At 42.6% G+C, this 20,624-nt stretch overlaps 1 protein-coding gene across 5 annotated transcripts in view; it reads left to right on the top strand.

Annotated features, from left to right (window-relative positions):
• Positions 1–20,624, top strand: part of ITPR2 (inositol 1,4,5-trisphosphate receptor type 2) — a 1,367,642-nt gene that overhangs the window by 313,307 nt on the left and 1,033,711 nt on the right. For all 5 annotated transcript variants that reach the window (XM_069228605.1, XM_069228604.1, XM_069228603.1 and 2 more), the window contains exons 6-8: positions 11,688–11,786; positions 11,880–11,963; positions 18,016–18,162. In XM_069228605.1, coding sequence (XP_069084706.1) covers positions 11,688–11,786; positions 11,880–11,963; positions 18,016–18,162 — 330 coding nt within the window. The remainder of the gene's footprint in view (positions 1–11,687; positions 11,787–11,879; positions 11,964–18,015; positions 18,163–20,624) is intronic.

Below are 20,624 nucleotides of genomic sequence, written 5' to 3'. Positions count from 1 at the left end.
AGTCCAAAAGATCACTGAAGGATCAGTTCTTGATGCATTCTCCAGTCTTTATGATTTATTTACGAATGTTTTCTGGTACTCAGTTGATCAAATTCTTGAACAATCAGCCAATTCTCAAACAAAATGGCATGTCTTCTGGTACTCAGTTGATTAAATTCTTGAACAATCAGCCAATTCTCAAACAAAATGCCAGCACGTGTTTCGTCTCGGGGAAAATACCCCAACGACTTCTTCAGGGCTGAAATTTCACCAAAACAGAGCACTTGAGTTGGGAAACAAAATGCCAGAATAACAAAGTAAGAACTACCACCAAACCTAAAAAACATGTATGAAATACAGAAGCAGCAAAACCAATTCCTGGACACTCAAATTGGCAAACAACCAATAGAAAGTGAAAAGGATCAAACCCACAGCTCCCCAATGTGATAGTTGTAATCTCATTCAAGAATCCCAGAGAAAATATCATGTGCAACATCAAACTCCATGTCTCACCTAGTGTGATATATCCCCAAATATTGCAGTCAAACAGCCATAAGAAAGAGAGGTGCAAAATCACTCCTAGACATAGTCCATCCCCATGTAAAAATATATTTTGAAAGAAGCACCATGTGCACCAAACGAAAGAGTGTCCACCCCCATGCTCATATATAGTAAAACGGTCCACAAATACTTTGCTCTAGATCAAGTATAGAATTTAAAAGTTTGTGAACCATCCAATGTCGTACACATCTTCCTCTAACCTCCGTTACTATAATATCGAAGCCCACGAGTGGCAAAAGTCAAGAAATGCAAATATCAAGTGCCGTTATAGATTTCAAAAGGAAAACCACGTGCATCATCCACAAGCGTATCCTGCCCTGCGCATACATAAAGCAAACGGTCCACAGTACCTTGCTTAACGAACATGTATAAATTTCTGAAGTCCATGCACCCACAAAAGTCGTGTACATCTCACTGCACCCTCCGTGACTGTAATATTGAAGCCCGCGAGTAACTAAAAAACAAAAAACGTAGACATAGAGCGACGTAATAAAAACGGATTTTCTGAAATACCAACTACCACCATGTAAAAGTCACCAGTCTAACACTCAGTATGACATACTAAAGACTTACCTGTCTCCTTCGTGTCTATCTCTACAGGAAACAATGTGTCTGAACACCATACGAGCAGCGAGTACGCTAGCCGTGGCGCTTAAGGTGGAAGTGCTTAAATCGGAAATTTGAGAAACAGAAAACAGACTCATTTAATGGAAATAGAGAATGGACGAATGGATCCTGAGCACCATGCAGCCTTAATTGTGAATTATAACCATCATAGAGGACTGAAAAAACGGACAGGGAACAGAATGAATACTAATAGGTGGCCAATTGGAGCGACAGGGGAGGCAACTAGAGTCAATAGAGTCTGCCATGTTAACCTTCTCTCGTGAGGAAGTAAAAAAGGGTTTTTTGGGTTTATCTACCAAAAAATCCCGAGGCCCAGATGAAATTCCACCTGACGTTTATGTAAATGATGTGGGTACCTTGGTGCCTATTTTGAAAGCCCTTAATAACACAGCGGTGATGGTTGGTCCTCCACAGACAAGGGCTATGTCCATTATTGTACCAATCTTTAAGAAGAGGGACAAAGATAGCCTTCTTTGCTACAGGCCCATCTCCCTACTTGATAAAGTTGTTCAGGTTGTAGGTTGGGCAGAGGAAACCAGAGGAGCCCGATGTGGCTTTGATGCAGGAAGGTCCACTGTAGATCAGTGTTTGAACTTGTATTTGATCTCAGAGAAATACACAGTTATATGTTCTGGTTCTATTGATGAGAGATTTTATGGACCTCTCATCTGTGTTTGATCAGGTCAAATGATCAAAGTTGTGGCAGATTATGCTGGCACTGGGGGTGGAGCGGGATATTGTCCTGTTCTTATGTAAACTCCATATGGACACCAAGGACTCAATTTGTTTTTCTAAAGATTTACAGTGTTCACCCAATTTCAGTACTTGTTAGAAATGGGGTCTTTGGTTGGCAGTCAGGTTACCCCCTGTCCAAGCAAGGACCCTCACTCTAGTCAGGGTAAAAGAGAATCACCCTCAGCTAACCCCTGCTTACCCCCTTGGTAGCTTGGCACGAGCAGTAGGCTTAACTTCAGAGTGCTAGTTGTAAAGTAGTTGTACCCACACACACAGTAACTTAATGAAAACACTACAAAATGACACAACACAGGTTTCGAAAAATAGAGAATATTTATCTAAACAAAACAAGACCAAAATGACAAACATCCACAATACACAAGTCAAGTTCTCAATTAAAAAGCAAAAAGAGTCTTCATGTAGTTTTAAACACACACTAAGGGGGTTATTACAACTTTGGAGGAGGTGTTAATCCGTCCCAAAAGTGACGGTAAAGTGACGGATATACCACCAGCCGTATTACCAGTCCATTTTATCCTATGGAACTCGTAATACGGCTGGTGGTATATCCGTCACTTTTGGGACGGATTAACACCTCCTCCAAAGTTGTAATAACCCCCTAACACTGTTAGCGTGAAAATGTACCTTGGGTGCGTCAAAAATAACCCCGCACGGGCAAGTGTGCGTCAAAAAGGGCTTGCGATGCATCGATTTCACTCACGAGCGAGACCTTGCATCATTTCTCCTTTCATCGGGTCAGGCGTGTTGTTTCTTCTCTCCGCAGGAGAGCGATGCATCGATTCGGTCAGCACTCTTGTGTCTGGGCAGGCCTTGCGTTGCTTTTACACGCCCAGCGGTGCTCCCGTCAGAAATCCTGCCGCACGATGATCCGAAAACCATGCAGCGCTGGTTGTGATCTCCCCAGCCTCCGTCAGCGATGCTGCGCACCGTTTCTCCAGCTCCGTGCATCGATTCTTCAGTTACGTTACAGGCGAGCGTCGATTTTCAGCCGTGAAGTCGGCGGTGCGTCGATTTCCCAGCCGCAGATCAGAGTTGCATCTATCTTTTCCCCTCACTGCGTTCTGTGCGTCGATTTCTTCCTCTTAGGCTGACAGCTTCTCTTTTCAGGGTCCCAGGAACTGGATGGGCACCACTTGGCAGAGTAGGAGTCTCTCCAGAGACTCCAGGTGCTGGCAGAGAGAAGTCTTTGCTGTCCCTGAGACTTCAAACAACAGGAGGCAAGCTCTAAATCAAGCCCTTGGAGATCTGCACAAGATGGAAGGCACACAAAGTCCAGTCTTTGCAACTACAGGATAGCTCCACAAAGCACAGGCAGGGCAGCTCTTCTTTCTCAGCTCTTCAGCTCTTCTCTAGGCAGAGCTTCCTCTCGGTTTCCAGAAGTGTTCTAAAGTCTGTGGTTTTGGGTGCCCTTCTTATACCCAATTTCTCCTTTGAAGTAGGCCTACTTCAAAGCAAAGTCTTTCTTGAATGTGAAATCTTACCTTGCCCAGGCCAGGCCCCAGACAAACAAGGAGGTTGGAGACTGCATTGTGAGGACAGGCACAGCCCTTTCAGGTGTGAGTGACCACTCCTCCCCTCCCTCCTAGCACAGATGGCTCATCAGGAAATGCAGACTACACCCCAGCCTCCTTTGTGTCACTGTCTAGTGTGAGGTGCATCCAGTCCAACTGATAAACTGACCCACACAGGGAATCTACAAACAGGCAGAGTCACAGAAATGGTAGAAGCAAAAAAATGCTCACTTTCTAAAAGTGGCATTTTCAAACACACAATCTTGAAATCAACTTTACTAAAAGATGTATTTTTAAATTGTGAGCTCAGAGACCCCAAACTCCACATGTCCATCCGCTCCCAAAGGGAATCTACACTTTAATTATCTTTAAAGGTAGCCCCCATGTTAACCTATGAGAGGGACAGGCCTTGCAACCGTAAAAAACGAATTTAGCAATATTTCACTGTTAGGACATATAAAACACATTACTATATGTCCTACCTTAACCATGTTTGGCATTAATTTGGCACCCATAATTAATAAAAAAAGGAGGACTTTTTCTGTGCAAATGCTGGCATTTTTAGCTTTGCCACTAGACTGGGGAGTAGGCCTATCAGGGTCAGGGGCGGCTGGTAAACTTAAAAAGTGGTTGGGCGTAAGGCCTACTATGAGTTTGCCTGCAAATTCATGCACGGATATGGAGCATCTCTCTTGCAAGGTAGTTTTGTGGGTTCCTCCATCTTTAAATTTGTTTTTTTTAAAGTGTGGTAAAAGGGTGAATTTTCCACACCCATTGCCGTTCTAAACATAAATGATTTCCTGAAGGTGAGGGAGTTCTCCTAAACACCCAATCTCTTTGCATAGATGAAAATAATTCATTACATGAAAACTGGGTTTTCCAAGGGAAGAAAATATTGGCAGTCTTTTTCACTGTTAAAGCCCAAATGCAGATGTTCTGCTCTGGCTCTCACTCAAAGTTGAGCTGTAGAAAGGCATATGCCAAGACATCATGCCTCTCACATTTGTGAATCATAAGAAAAAAAAATAGTACAGGTAGAAAAATCAACAAATTTTACGTGAATTACCCATCTAGTGTTCCATTGGTTCTAACTGGGATGAAGCCGTTTGATCACAAACAAGCTAGCGCACCCAAACACACTTACATGCATGGACAGAAGCTCGCACACACACTTGAACAATAAGAAGACACACATTTGAAAAATGTAAGAACAGAACAAGAAATCATGCATTATGGTGACTACGCACTCCCTGAGAGCACCAGATGTAAGGTGTTGTGCACTTCACTGCTGTATTTGTTACACTGAAATATCAATGGACAGCACACCCTTTCTCATCCATGTGACTTAGGGCCAGATGTATCATCAAGGCCCTTTGCGAATCGGAAATAGCGATTTTTAAGAAATCGCTATTTCCGACTCGTAAAGTGCCATGTATCACATTTGTGATTCGGTAATAGCGCTTTCTTAAAAATCGCAAATGCTATTACCGATTCGCAAATTGCGATACCGGCCCCATACCTGCGAATGTTTTGCATTTCCAAAATTGCGATTTCTGATTCAGAAATCGCAATTTTGGAAATGCAAAAACCCCAGGGTGCTGGGGGCCTAAGGCCTCCTCTGCTGCACCCCAAAACAATTTTGGGGGACATGTAAGGTGCACACATGCCAAAAGGGCATGTGTGCTTTACATGTACAATTTAAAAATGCATTTTTAAAATTTTGCACATGGTTACCACCAAGTTCAACTTGGTAGTAATTAGCGATTGCCAAAATCGCATTTAGGAATTGCTTCATACATGTGCTAAGGAATCGCAAATAAGGAATCCTTATTTGCGATTTATAGTTTAGAGAGTCGCAATTTGCGACTCTCTAAACAGTTTCGCAATTTTAAGGAATCGCTATTTTAGCGATTCCTTAATATTGCATTCAGAATGTATTCCATACATTCTGAAATGGTATTTTGCATTTGCAAACGGGCATTCGCACCGTTTGCGAATGCAAAATGCTTTCATACATTTGGCCCCTGTCTCTCTCTGTAAGGACTGGTGATTTAGGCCAGTGTGGAGATCAGCCTCTTCCTCAGATCAGTTCAGAATTTGAGGTCACCCCACGTTAAGATTTTGAACAGGGGATATCAGTGCAACTCCGACGACTTGCCTGCTTATCTGACCATGACAACTAATACACATCCGGCATTGGAGCACTGTATTTTCAAACACTCTGTGGAGGACACGCACAGCAGGAGGGATTGATTTTCTAATGATTGGCATTATTAAGCTAATCACCTGCTGTGCAGAACATTATCAATAACAATAGGGAATTTCCCCTCCCACACCTCAAGATCCTCCGGGTTGGCACAACTGTGACAAGTACCCTGGCCATTTTTCAATATGAAGCCAGATTATGCTTTAATTTAATTAAAACTAGTGAAGATGTCCAGCTTTCAAGAAGATACACCAGCCCTCCTCTTTTTTAACCCCTTTGCCGCCAAGCCTTTTGCTCCTCAGGTGCCTTTGTATTTCCAAAATGGGCACAAGATAAGGTGTTGAAAAGCAGTGGTTATTTGCACATCTCTGAATTCCCGGGTGCCCATACTTGCATGTGAATTACAGGGCATTTCTTAAATAGATGTCTTTTTTACACACTTTCTTACATTTGGAAGAAAAAATATATAGAAAGACAAGGGGCAATAACACTTGTTTTGCTATTCTGTGTTCCCCCAAGTCTCCCGATAAAAACGGTACCTCGCTTGCATGGGTAGGCCTAATGCTCGCGACAGGAAAAGTAACATTGACACATCACATTTTTACATTGAAATCTGACTTTTTTTGCAAAGTGCCTAGCTGTAGATGTTGTCCTCTAGCTCAGCTGGCACCTAGGGAAACCTACCAAACCTGTGCATTTTTTAAAACTAGACACCTAGGGGAATCCAGGATGGGGTGACTTGTGAGGCTCTCACCAGGTTCTGTTACCCAGAATCCTTTGCAAACCTCAATATTTGGCCAAAAAACACTTTTTCCTCTCATTTCGGTGACAGAAAGTTCTGAAATCTGGAAGGAGAAACAAATTTCCTTCCACCCCGTATTTTCGCAAGTCTCCCAATACAAATGGTACCTCACTCGTGTGGGTAGGTCTAGCACCTGCGACAGGTAATGCCCCAAAACACAATGTGAGCACATCACATTTTCCCAAAGAAAACAGAGCTGTTTTTTGCAAAGTGCCTCGCTGTGGATTTTGGCCTCTAGCTCAGCTGGCACCTATGGAAACCTACCAAACCTGTACATTTTGAAAACTAGAAACCTAGGGGAATCCAAGATGGGATGACTTGTGTGGCTCTCACCAGGTTCTGTTACCCAGAATCCTTTGCAAACCTCAGAATTTGGGCAAAAAAACTCCTTTTCCTCACATTTCTGTGACAGAAAATTCTGGAATCCGAGAAAAGCCACAGATTTCCTTCCACCCAGGGTTCCCCCAAGTCTCCCGATACAAATGGGACCTCACTTGTGAGGGTAGGCCTAGTGCTCGCGACAGGAATTGCCCCAAAACACTATCAGGACACATCAGAATGATCAAATACTAAACTACCTGTTTTTGTGGGGGGGACCTGTGTTTTTGGTCCTGGGCTCAGAAGCCATCTAGGGAAACTTACCAAACCCAGGGTGGTGTAAGTTGCATGGATCCCCCAATGTTTTTTTTACCCAGAATCCTAAGGAAACCTCAAATTTAGCTAAAAAAAAAACCAAGTTTTTCCCACATTTCTGTGTGGGATCACCGCACCGGGACAAATTTCCTACCACCCAACATTCCGCTCAGTCTCCTGGTAAAAATGATACCACACTTATGTAGGTGGGCCAAGTGCCTGTGACAGGGAAGAGCCAAAAACATATCGAAATTGAGGGGGAACCAAAGCGGGTCCAAAAGGGCAGTTTGGTAAAAAACATTTTTTAGGCTGACAAGTGCAGCAGAATTTATATTGGTATAGTTGAGACAATGCTGGGTGGTAGGAATTTTGTGGATTCCTGCAGATTCCGGAAGGTTCCATCACAAAAATGTGGGAAAAATGTGTGATTTCCAGCAAAGTTGGAGGTTTGCAGGGCATTGTGGGTAAGAAAATGGTGCAGGTGTATGTGAAGAACACCACCCTGGACTCACCCAGATGTTTAGCTTTCAGATGTGTCTAGGTCTTGTGGATTTTTCTACATGGCAGCGTCCCAAAGTCAAAAAAGTGCAGCCCTCACCATTCCAACTGTGACAAGTTTGAGAGTTAGCCAAGCTCTCATGGCTCAAATGGAAAACCAAAGCCCAAAATAGTCAAATTACCTCTTGCTTGCTAGGGATAAGATGTTATAGTCTGTGGGGGGAGAGCTGAAAGACTATTACCCCCTTCATTTGAGGTGGGGGCATAACCAGGCCCAAACTGGTTGGTAGCCACCAACCCACTTTCATTTTTTTTTTTTTTTTTTTTTAATTCCCTTGCCTTAGTGGTCGCTCCCCATATATGAAAAACAAAAGTAAATATGAAAAAATATATATCCCTGGTGTCTAGGGGTTTCTGCCCCCCCAGGGGCAGAAAAGGCCTAAAAATATTTCTCAATCCTGGGGAGCGGCACTTGCCCAAGGGGCCACGCTCCCTCATTGAATAATCTTTTTTTTTTTAATCCCTGGTGTCTAGTGATTTTTGCCCCCCTTGGGGGCAGATTGACCTAATAAAAATAGACACACACATACACACGCCCCAATCCCTGGTGCCTAAGTGGTTTCTCCTCCCACCCCCCCGGGGGCAGGTCGGTCTAATAAAAATAGGCCGATCTGCCCCCAAGGGGGGGGCAGAAATGGCCTATAATTAATTTTACCCCCCGGGTCGCTCCCCACATATAAAAAATGAATACATTTTTTTTATCCCTGGTGTTTAGGGTGTTTCTGCCCCCAGGGGGGGGGCAGAAATGGCCTAAAAATAATTTGGCCCCCTGAGGAGCAGCCCTTGCCCAAGGGGCCACTCTCATCATGTCAATTGCAAAAAAGAAAAAATAATTATTCCCTGGTGTCTATTGGGCATTTATGCTGCCCGATCGCATCGCGATTGGGCAGCAGAAATGCTGAGAGAGACATGAAAGGATAGGAAAGGCCTTTCATGCCTTTCTCTGCCACTCCAGTGATCGGAGGAGAAATGCAATAGCATTTCTCTCCCGATCCGTGGGGCAGGCCTCTGATGAGGTCAGCGCACGATCTCACGCTGATGTCATCAGACGCCACGGGGGAAGGAGCGGGGGTGTAAGGAGAAGCAATACCCCTTCCATCCCTGCAGTGGGGGTGCTGATGCGAGGCTCATGGGGGTACCGCTAGCGCTCCCCCCATGAGCCGGTACCAGGATGCAACGGTTGCGTCTTTGGCACCGCAGCGCCGCAGCCAAGTACGTAACTCTTACGTCCTTGGCTGCAAAGGGGTTAATGGAATGCTTGTGCTCACAAACTGGTGTCAACGCGGGCCGAAAATGGGGAACTGGAGTGCTAGTTTTCATAATAATTAAACTTGTGCAGCTGAAAGGGAATCTTTAAATATATTAGCAACAGCAGAGGGGCAGAAATCCATTAACCTTCAAAGCGCCACAAATAACAGTCCGTGATTTTCCCTGAACTAACCGGGTGGCCAGAGGTGGCTACTCTCCGAGTCAGAAGCTCTCAAATTGCTTTAGAACTCCTTGTGAGACTCACCCCTTCCCCAGCTTATCACAGCGTGAAGTTTGTTCGGTGAGGCTACTGATGGCACGCCATCCAGTGACAAGGTGGGAAAGCTGCACCCTCGCTGATTGACACACAGCCTCGTGAGGGACCGAGCTTGAACCTGAAGTGCCCGTGCTGTGTTCAGTCAGCGAGGGTGTTGTGCATCACAGGTGAGTGTGGCCCTACAGGGCCAGAGGACGGAAAGGGCTGACATCAGACGAGTCCACAAAAATAAGCGTCAAGGGCACATGCGCACTAGTGCATATGTCGGTGAAATGCGCCATGACTGTGCCAGACACTAAGAGTGAGGGTCAGATTGACAGCCAGTAGGCATACTGCCTGCAGTAAACATTTAAAGCCCCTGCTCATTAGGGCCTTCTTGCTAATTTATAGAGTGAAATGTATCTCCAAAGTGATCTATTGGAGTGAAATCTGGGGATTCGTTAGTCAGACAGAGCTGCAAATAGCGGAAAACAAGTTTTTAAGAAGGCTCTTGTGTCTTCCACAAAGCACCCCCTCTTTTTTGGTGCACGAGGAGTTAGCTACATATCAGACCTTATGGCATTTTGTCTGCTTGCACTTTGGATGAATATCTGGTCCAGGCCTGGTATCAAACTTAGCAAGGAGATTTTACAAGACTGTTTATCCATACACTTTACATCCCTTGGTTTAAGTATGTTAGGGCCTCCTTCCAGAAACTAGGCAGGAGTAATCTTTTTAGTTCTTCTGTGGGGATTTGTAAGGCTGAGTATACTTGGGTTAAAGCTCACTTCTTCAGACAAAGGCTCTTGGATAGAGAAGGGTCTGCTTTAGCAAAGCCCTGTGCCAGACGACATATTATGCTGAAGACAATGCCAACTACAGAACCCTATCTTCTATTTGTTAAGAATAGGCAAGATCGATTCCTGTTAAACAGGTTTCGAAAGGGTTTATTTCCATATTTGTTAGTTTACCCCTGAGGTAAGCATAGGGGTATAAATTTGTACCCTGCGGCTGTGACAATAGAAGTGCTTAATTTGTAAATAAATACGTGCCGGTGCCCAAAGCCCTCCTCTTAAACACACGGCTGCTGAGATTAAATGTGGTAACACGGAATACTGAGGCGGCGTAAATCTGAAGCCATCTCGGGCCTTTTCAATCCATGTAAAGCCACTCCCTACCCCTTCAGCTCACTCTTGCAGCCTTCTACTTTCTCCCTTTGTGACGCTTTTTTGTTTTTCTCTTCCTCCGTCTTTCCCATATGTCTTTTGCTCGCAGCAAATGCTTGATGCAGAATAATAAGCCCCGGCCCTAAATAATAAGTACAGGTGCTCAGCACTGGACAATAGATCTCCGCAGAATACCTTGCAGTACAACATGTTTTGTGATTGTTATGCGATGCCGCAGAAGGTTTATCTTGTCCCTGTTTTGAAAACAGCAAACGTTTCTCAAGTTAGACCGGCTCTTATGCATCTACAGATGTCTCGTGGACCTTATTTTTAATGTACTTACTTTACTAAACGTTGCTGTAAGGCTGAAGAACAGTTGTGATTAAGCCCCTAAAGTATTTTACGATGTATATTACCTGTTATGATGTACTGCACTTTTCTTTTAGCGCATTTAGGCTGTTTTTAGGCTTGCTGACGTGCTACGTAATATTTGTATGTATTTATTGTTGATTTTAGTGGTTGCTTGCTGTATTGTCTTGCTTTTATGGTTTGTACTTTCAAAACCGAATCAAGCTAATCTGAGTTTCAACTTGACAGTTTCACTAGTGCAGAGGTTCAGAATCAGACACACGATATTTGTAGCACTTCCATTGCGAATATGCTCTTGTATTTGCATTGCTGACTGCACTATTCATATAAAAATACATACTACTGATGGGAACGCAGGAAGAGAAGAAGAGTGTAGCATCATTTCTGAATGACTTACTCTTTGTTTCATCCTGATCCGCATCATGTTTCGGTGCTAAAAGTTGCCGCAGTTGGATGTTTGCGCAGGTGTGTTTAGGCCAGCAAGGTCTAGTCATAGACTTACTTTAGGGCGTGACTTCTAGTTATTTGAGATAACTACCACTGGTAAATTGCAGTGATTTTGTTCGTTTAAAACAGTATGTTTTAACTGACATTTTCCCTTAGCTATAACATCCCTCTAACCTATATTTTCAGTGAATGTATACACATATACATTATATATATATATGTAAATGTATTATGTGCAATATATTATTTAGTGGTATCTGTGAAACTGGTGTCTGTTCTTACATTGAAACGTATCCACAAATCACTGACGCAGAATCCCACCAAATTCCAGGATATCAGATTTTGAACTTGTATTGCTACCTTTTTGAGCGTTTAGATGGTTTGCAAATGTATCTGTGCATGAGGAGCATCCCTGTGTGACACAGACACATTCACATTCCACCTTCCTACTCACAGGCTCCATTAACTGTGTTTGTGAGGCAGTGTTTGTGGGATCCTGTGCTTTTGCCACCAAGAGTCAACCAAACTACATATGATGGAGCTGACGGATTATATTTTGCACCTGTAGGTTGTGGTGGGAGACAAGGTGGTGCTGATGCCAGTCAATGCCGGACAGCCTCTGCATGCCAGCAACATAGAACTTCTGGATAATCCCGGTTGCAAAGAAGTAAGTCATTAACTATGTACCGAGTGAGAGGAACATTAAATATAGCTCATGTTCTATGTGAAGCACTGACAACCTATGTTTTCCCCTGAATAGGTAAATGCTGTGAATTGCAATACCAGTTGGAAAGTGACCCTGTTCATGAAATACAGCGACTATCGAGATGATGTTCTTAAGGGGGTAGGTTCATCATCTGTTGAGCGATTATGTTAAAATGGCCGTTGAATGACTTGTGTGCAAAAGTATTTTTGATTTTTTTTAAAGGACGTAGCCTGTCGGTGCTCATTCCACTTTACGTCGCATCAGATCGTTTTGGGATGTCAGGATTACTGTATTTTGTCAAACACTTGTCTCTAGTTTGTGAGTGCATCAGTCGGAGTCAATATGTTGAATCCTCCTACGCTAGACATGGATCATCTGTGAACCAACAAATACGCTTGGTCTTAGAACCGAAAGGGAGGAGAAGGGTATTGTAAAGGAAGGCTTTCCCTACCACTAAGGACTCAGGCATACACATTTGTAGACATTTATTGTCCATTATGGCTTCCAGGTTATAAAATTAAACTAAAAAATTCCTTCCTATGATAAATTTGCTTATTTTGCAGAGCATTAGAGTGGCGGCTATTTTTGTAGGTGGTTTATACATGCAAGCACTGCAGCAATGGAAGCTGCTAGGTGTCCGCACATCCCACGAAATTGTCACATCCCATCAGCCCCCAAGAGATCGGGAAAATTCAGTGAAGGGTTTGCACTGTGTAGAGCTTTAAGGGATGGGTTGGGGCTTCTTAAACGGTTTTATAGCCAGCAGAATTAAAACGTGGCAAAAATAAAGCACATATTACTAAACATAAAAACGCCTGCTAATTGGATCACTGCCATGATTTAAAGAAAGAAACAAGCATTGGCCCTGCTAATAGGAATGGCTGCACCCTGCACTCCCACACCCACAACTCACTCTGTATTCATGCAGTCAGACCCTTGCATTTCCACAGGTAGGCTGCACGCATACAGACACTCCCCTCGCCCTGCACTCAGTATAGACACTAAAACCCTGCACTCAGAAACATTACTCATCAAGAACTCACACAGGCCGACCACTCACATAGGCACTCCCCACTCATAGGCATTCCCCAGACCCTGCACTAACACAGGCATGTCCAACATCCTGCACTCACACAGGCGTGCACCTCCACCTGAATTCACACAGCCACACCCCTCAACTGGCACTCAGTGGCAATCATCAACCTGCACTCACACAGCCAGGTGGTATTGCTTGATGATTTGAAAAATGATGAAATATGTGGCGATCTTCAGAGGAACACAAACCACGCACTGTGCATTGGGAGATGCATGTGTTGATGGCTCACGTGAAACTCTGCACGCGTCCAACCCCTCAGAAAAAGCTTCCTGGTCAGTGTTGTGTGCATTCTTGCTTTGGTCAGCCTCTGGGCAGTGAAAGTGCACACTCCACGTTCCCTGATCACAGTACAGCCATTGGTGCCCATAATAAAAGCGTCTTGCCATGCAGATCACTCACTGGATATGGGTGGGGACCCTGCAGACTCACCCCCTGCTTGGTGCTGTGCTTACAAAGTACTTGAAACACTGAAGATGTAGAATGAAATGACAGAAAGCACGGCTTACCTAACTACTCCCTTTTGACATGTCCTTTATATGAGCCGCAGGGATCGGGGGAACCAGGGGAGATACACTGGAGCCCAGTAGATACAAGCAGTTTCCCTCAGTACGGTTGGAGTTGCAGATGTGTAATATCAGATGTTTGTGCTTAATAGCTTAATTTGTAAAAGAATAAGTCTCAGGGCCCGAAGATTTACCAAGAAGCCTGGGGCCTGGCTATCGAAAGTTGGGGTGCCAAACAACAAGGCTGCCTAGTCTTGATTCCACCTCACACCTCTTTAATCCACCACTAGACACTCCCTTCTTCCTTATTTCACTCTAGTAGGTTATTTTTCCTCCCCACTTTCTTCCTTTGTCACTGGTTTTCTATCTCTTTCTATTTCTTTCATCCATTTGTGTTTTTTGTTTATCTCTTGCACTGGATCAAAGTCTATTGAGGAAAAATAAGCGGCCCCAACAATGAGTGTTAGCAAGGACCCACCTGCAACCACTTGATCAAATGAAGCGCTGAAAGTTGCAGTGCATTAAACAGAGGGGAGAGGAAAAGGTGTTCAATAGTAACTCACAAATACTATTTCCTGCATCGCAATCTTGACCCATTCTCATCAGCAACCACGGTTTGGGTTCTTGTGTCCATGTAATGATCATAATGTATAAGGGAGCATGAGCACATCTCTGCATATTAGGGCAAATACCTCACAGAAGTTGGTGGGTGTGTTGCAGGTCACCCCAAGGGGGAACATAAATAGGTGCCCTTTTAGTGGGCACTGAAAACAGACTTCGACAGACAATAGCAACCAAACAGTGCATTGCAACAAAAGAATAGGTGTGGATAAGTGTTGAGCCATCAGTGTGTCATGCTCATTTCTCTTCTCTGCATATTTATGTTTAAATGCAGCATCAGTGTTAGTTGAAGCATACCCCTCACAAGTAAATTAGTGTATAACAGACACCTTTTTTGGTAAAAGCTTATAGAGTCTGCCTAATCAAATGTTGTACTCAAAGTAATCAACATGCAACCAAAGCCCCTCTCCTTGTGTTGCTTTTTTAAGTTCCTTTTCTGGTGATCCCATGAAGTCTGTCGATAGCTGGGATATCAGTCCAGACCTACAAAGGCTTAAGAAGAAAAAGTCAATAAGACACCTGGATAAAACCATGATGAATGTCAATGACGTCTTTGAGCTAAAATCGAACATCGACAGAGCACAGACTAACTTTAAAAATGTGTCACTCTGTGATTGTTGGAGTATTTTAGATGTCTCTACTAGCATGCTGATATGGCTATGAAGAAAGTTATTTTTAAGGTACCTTTAGTCATGTCTGTAGAAAGCTGCTATAGCACAGATTAACCCAGCTCCTTGTAGCTAATTAGGAACCATCTACTAGACCACATTTGTAGGAATGACAAGATGTGATGTTATGATATTTAATACTTGTAAAGCACACATACAGAAAATAGTGTCCTGACACTTTAAAGGGACAGCCTTCCCTGTACATCAGTAATGAACATGTTAGTGTAATAACATCACAATCTGGATATACATCTAGAGGCAGAAAGCGGAAATCCCAGGTCCTGACTGCAGTGCTAGAAAAGGCTATTTTTCCATGGGTTTCAGCCCATGCCTAAGAAAAAACGAGAGGAAATGAGTGTACAGAACAAAGATCTCTTTCATGCCTGTACCAACTACATCACACCTAGCTTGACCAGTGATCAAATGAGCAGAGGATTCTGCATCAGTTGAAGGCAATACAGCATTTACTCTGGCGCAGCCAAACCGATTTTAAGTGCCATAGTCAAGATTAGACTGAACAAGGGCATTCATAACTGGCAAATTATGATGGCTGACAATTAAAGGAAGAATCTTCTTCAAGTTCTTAAGTTGGAAGAAATAAAACCTGGACACTTTGATAATTTGGTTATTGAAGGACAGGTTGAAATTCACATATATGTCCAGATTATGTCCCCAGGTAAGAGACCGGGCTTATAATTTGGGGCCACGTAGGGGCTCGCAGGTGGATTCATTTGAGTGGTCAAAAGAAGCTCAGTCCTGGGAGGATTAAGTGTGATATAATTTGTTGACCTCCACCACAGTTTAAGTGATAGAAAATCCACCAAATGGGATGTTCATTACATTCCCTTCCGAGGGAGACTCACCAGCCCAAAGATCAGTTGGGTGTAGATTTGGGCCCTGGCAAGATGGAGTAGCTTTTCTAAGGGGTGCACGTTGATGTTAAAGATGAGTGGAGACAAAATGACACTTGTGGGATACCACAGCTGATTACATTGGACTAGGGACAACAAGACATCCGAGCCAATACTTTTTCCCGAAAGATAGTAACCACTTAAGGGCAGTTTCTGTAATGCTTATATAAGGATCTGCTAGCAAGGACAGTCTGGTTGACGGTGTAGAATGCTGCTGAAATTTCAAGTAAATTCAGCCGTAAAGTGCCCTAGGTGAATGTCAATCAGTGACACCTCGTCACAGAGTGGGGTGGGGTCAGCAGTCTTACTGACCTCATCCCACTCTGTGATGAAGTTGGGACTGCTGCCTTCCCTCTCTGGCTGACCTTAGGTCCTCCGAGCTGAAGGTAAGTGTGTGTGTGTTTTTAAAATGAATGTTTGGTGCGTGCATGTATGTTTGAATGTTGATGAGTGTTGTGAATGGATGTGCGTGCGTGTGTGAATGAATGAGTGTGAGTGTGCTTCCTGCCTCCCTCCCTCCTAAAATTACCTGCTGCCACTGATATTAGGTGTAGGGTGTGTTGCAAAAGTTGACCTTTCAGATTCATCTCTGTGTACAGCAGCATATTCATACTGCACTGTGCTACTGGTGAACATATGCTGCTTACATTGGCTATCCTGCTCAGACATTGACACCTTTCTGTCATATATTCTGGTTTTGTCCCATTGTCTCACTTCAAGTGATGATGACCTGTGAACTAACATCGACCCCCAGAACTCATTATTTCTCTTTACTTCCCCTGCTGGCATTCATTAGCATGTGTAATTCCAGTTTTTATTCCTGTGTAGATATTAATTAACTTCACTTGCATTGGTAAATCTATAAATGTATTCTCAGCAGACGCTCCGAAACGTAGAAACTAGAGCGAAAAGGGTTTTAGTGGATACATACCATGGAACTGTTTTGAAATGTTTTGACTAATGCTTGTTTTGTAATTCTGAGAAACTTTCAAATTGAAAGCATCATTGTAAATATCTACCCCCAGCTTCACTGATCTGATAGTTATATCCCTTATTTCTCAACTCAAAATGTTGAAGCCACATTTGGTAACATTGTACTCGTGGCGCATGATGCATGTTCTTGCCTTCTGTAGGTCTGAAAAACAGGATTGCTCTAGATCAAGTCTAAGGTTTTACATTAAATAAATAACAACAGTTTCAATTTCTGAATTTTATTAGTTGCTCAGAAATTGGCTTCCCAGCAGTCCCCACATTACCTACAAGAAAAGATTCACAGGTGTAGTTCTCACAAAATGGAAGATCATCTTGACTTTTCCAAGCTGCTGTTGCCGTCTATACGTTGCTTCACATCACCCTGTTTCCTTCTACAGTCAACAGTTCTTCATTTATTCTCCTTTGTGACGCTTACAATTCTCTACCAATGGCCATCAGACAAGACCGATCACTAAGATTTGTACCTCTTTAACCCCTACTTTTTTGCTGTCTCTAGCATCTAATTCAGATTTGTGTCTACCACTGTTACAATTCCGCTCTACATGCCCTTGCCACAAAGAGCTTTTCGTTTCTGCTACTGTCTTGTTCAGAGTAATTTAACTCAATTGTACCCTTAGCCTACTACCCTCGAATGGTGGCCCTCCCTGCACATTCTCCATATACATGAACACGCTTTACCTGGGTACCAATTGGACTATCGTGGTGGTACCATATTTTGTCATTTACATGTATTTGTATTGATTAATTGCACAATACTGAGTGCATATACAGCTATTTTTAAAATAACCAATACCCCTAATTAATTGCACAGTAGTGAGTGTATATGCAGCTATTTTAAAAACAACCAATAACCCTAGTTAATTACATTATACTAAGGGCATATGCAGCTATTGTACAAATAACCACTAAGCCAAGCAACAGGGCTAACCTCATGATATCTTTAGTCCAACCATCTCAGCTTCGATTTCTCTACTTGTAACGTTAATGACAGTTTAGGCCTGTTTAACTTGGGCTTATTGCAATGTTTGAGTGCTACTATAGTTGACTGTACTTAATAATTGGTTGAACGTATAGCTACAAAGTCTGCCCTCTATTTGTAAGAATACTTTAATTTGTTAACTTATACTTCCTTGATCTAGAATTAGTACTTTACCATGGTGGTATTGGGAGTGATTATAAAAACATGCTAACACTGAATACGTTCCAAAACTTCTTGGATCTCTGAGATAATATAACTAAATTTAGGTCAAAAATTTGAATTTACTAGTATGTTTTTATCATTTAGTAGCAACCACTTCCTTTGAACATAAAAACATGACATCACAATTTAACATGTCATGAAATATGCTGAAATGAATATTATGACTGTGACTGTAACGCTTCTTTTGGTGCCGTCAGGGTGATGTTGTGAGACTCTTCCATGCCGAGCAAGAGAAATTTTTGACCTGCGATGAGTATGCGAAGAAGCAGCACATTTTTCTCCGAACAACCCTGCGCCAGTCAGCTACTTCTGCGACCAGCTCAAAGGCGCTGTGGGAAATTGAGGTATTGTTGTTATTTCTGTGCATTTGTTAGAATCTAATCAAGCAGACATTTTTGATACTGAACCTTTGAACTCTATTTCAATAAGATTTGAGCTGTCTTATCACCTTTGCTGTAAACTTCACATTGTTTCCTTGCCATTGCGTCATAAGAAGGGCCCCACATACCTGCAATGAATTATAGGAGAGCTTCTATGGTCTCTGCATCGAGTTATCTCTGAGGGAGCATAATAAAGGCATGATAAAATGCCCTGTTTTGAGAATAAAGACAGAGAAGGACTATCGAGAGTTGAGATGGTATGATATATTTTAAGAGCAGTTCTAGGTGGTGCTGGTTTGACAGAGTGACCATATTGATCAGCCTTCGGAGCGGTTTCACTATAATGTGTATGAAATGTTCACTAAAATCCAAGGAGCTCCTCTAATCAAGATTTTGAAAAGAAAAACTTGTATAGCATAACAATTTTGAAAAAGGATCATATTTCTGAGAAACATAGTTATAGACAAATTGGACTGGAGATTGAATTGAGTGTTGAACAATGGGAGATGCATGGTTTCATCGCTTTACCAGTAAAGTGTATTGTATGATATACACATAAAATGATGGCATTTAAAAATGTCCTTCCTCGTTGAAGGTATTCAGCCACTCCCTACGAGAATCTGATCATTATTGGTGGTGTCGAAAGTGTAGAGGTTCTCTTAGTCATTTGCTCCACTTTTGTGTCAAGGGTCTATTTAGTAACTGTGCTATCTCTGTTCAAACTCTCTGTTGCTGTTGTGTTTGCTTCCAATTGTAACTCATGTGTCTCTACTTCAACAAAACTGGATCCACTGTGCTAAGCTCCTGATTAAGGGGCATGTATTATTGTGATGGAAGTCCGTGGTGATTTTTCATGTGTTGATTGGATTCTCCTTTAAAGAATGAACGTAATGTGAACTAAAGAAATACGATACTTGGTTAGCGTTCCTTGAATTGTACATGTACTAGAGTTTGAAGCTTTGGACACCTAGTTTTTTTTACTTGACTCTTATTAGCTTGTTGGTTTCCATGTTCCATCTCCTTGTAGTTATTTTTGGGAGACAAATGTAAATGTTCTGGTTAGAGTCGAAATATGGATGTAACTATGTCTGTGCATTTGAATGGTGATGTTATTTTGAGCAGTACAATCTTTTCATAGTGAATAATATAGGCGTACCTCTCACCTGTGTTTTTACAACACGGAGAGCAAGAAAGCCAACATTACAACATTACAAAGCTAGTTGCTGCCAAGTGCTTGTGTACACTCTCTTTGAAGTCTGCCGCTTAAGTCATATGTCAATATAGTGCTCCAGCCACATGCAACCTTGGGGACTGAGCTGAACTGAGGGGCTCGGGCTGCAAAATCTATTCAAGGCTTGCCAGGTACGAGTCTAAGACCAGAGATATGAGCTTACCGGACACACTGCCATTTATTATATTATTTAAAATTGTTTTATGGCCGTCACCACATATGCGGATCGAGTGATCTCCTGCACTGAAATGTGGTGTTTTAGGCTGCGTGTGCCAATTTGAGTGCTTTGAGCATTATGTCTAACACTCCTGTGGTTTTTGGCTGCATCTATAACAATGTAATCTTATTGTATCTGATAGTGACATTGCATTTTACCAATGCTTTCACCAGTTTTTTGTGCGGTGTGTATTTATATATGTGATTTATACAATGCAAACATGGGTAGAAGGTAATGGAGCACTCTACAAGAGAGCTTTTTCAACAGCATGTTAGCGGAGACATGCAAGTGGATCCAGAAAATAGGAGTGGGGGATACCAGAGACTGGGATGTTTGGGTGACTGTGGACCTGATTTAGAAGTGGGTAGTAATGGACTATCTTCTGATTTCTGGAGGCAGTGGTGAATCTAGAGGAGAACCACTCCCAGTGTTTCTTCCACTGTAGAAATAGTATGGTGGAGAAAATTGCAATGATGGATCCCTCCTAGAAAACCAACTTTACTCAGAGCACTTCATAGTGTCCATTGTTTAATTTTTGTTTTTGTATTACTGGTCATTTTAAATGTGTTTTTACTTCTCTTGCATCTCCATTTTAATGGACATAACTATCAAGGGTTGATCTGATGCTGTACGTTTCTGCAGCTTCTTATAGTGGCCTGTTAGTTACAGTATGAGATTCCTCTGATTATCTGCAGTTTGAGTAGTCATGGCAAGGGCTTGGTATTATTACGCTGAATTTACTAATTTACTAGGTGTTGTGGTCAACTCATTGTGTAACTGCCCTTAACATCCGTCTCAACCTCCCATCTTAATGTAATTACCTGGCTTTGAGTCATCTCTTGTTATTTTTTAATCTTTGTTAAGCAAAGTATCAACAATGACTCTGAAATCTAGAAAACAAGCAAATATACCCATGCATAAACAGTCCAACAAAGAGCACCAGCTGCTGAAATTACTGAACATGATTGACATAAATTA

This window comes from Pleurodeles waltl, chromosome 4_1, assembly GCF_031143425.1.
Source record: "Pleurodeles waltl isolate 20211129_DDA chromosome 4_1, aPleWal1.hap1.20221129, whole genome shotgun sequence".
In the NCBI taxonomy this organism is placed as follows: domain Eukaryota; kingdom Metazoa; phylum Chordata; class Amphibia; order Caudata; family Salamandridae; genus Pleurodeles; species Pleurodeles waltl.
The sequence above is the reverse complement of the archived record's forward strand: the minus strand, read 5'-3'. Positions and strand labels throughout refer to the sequence as shown.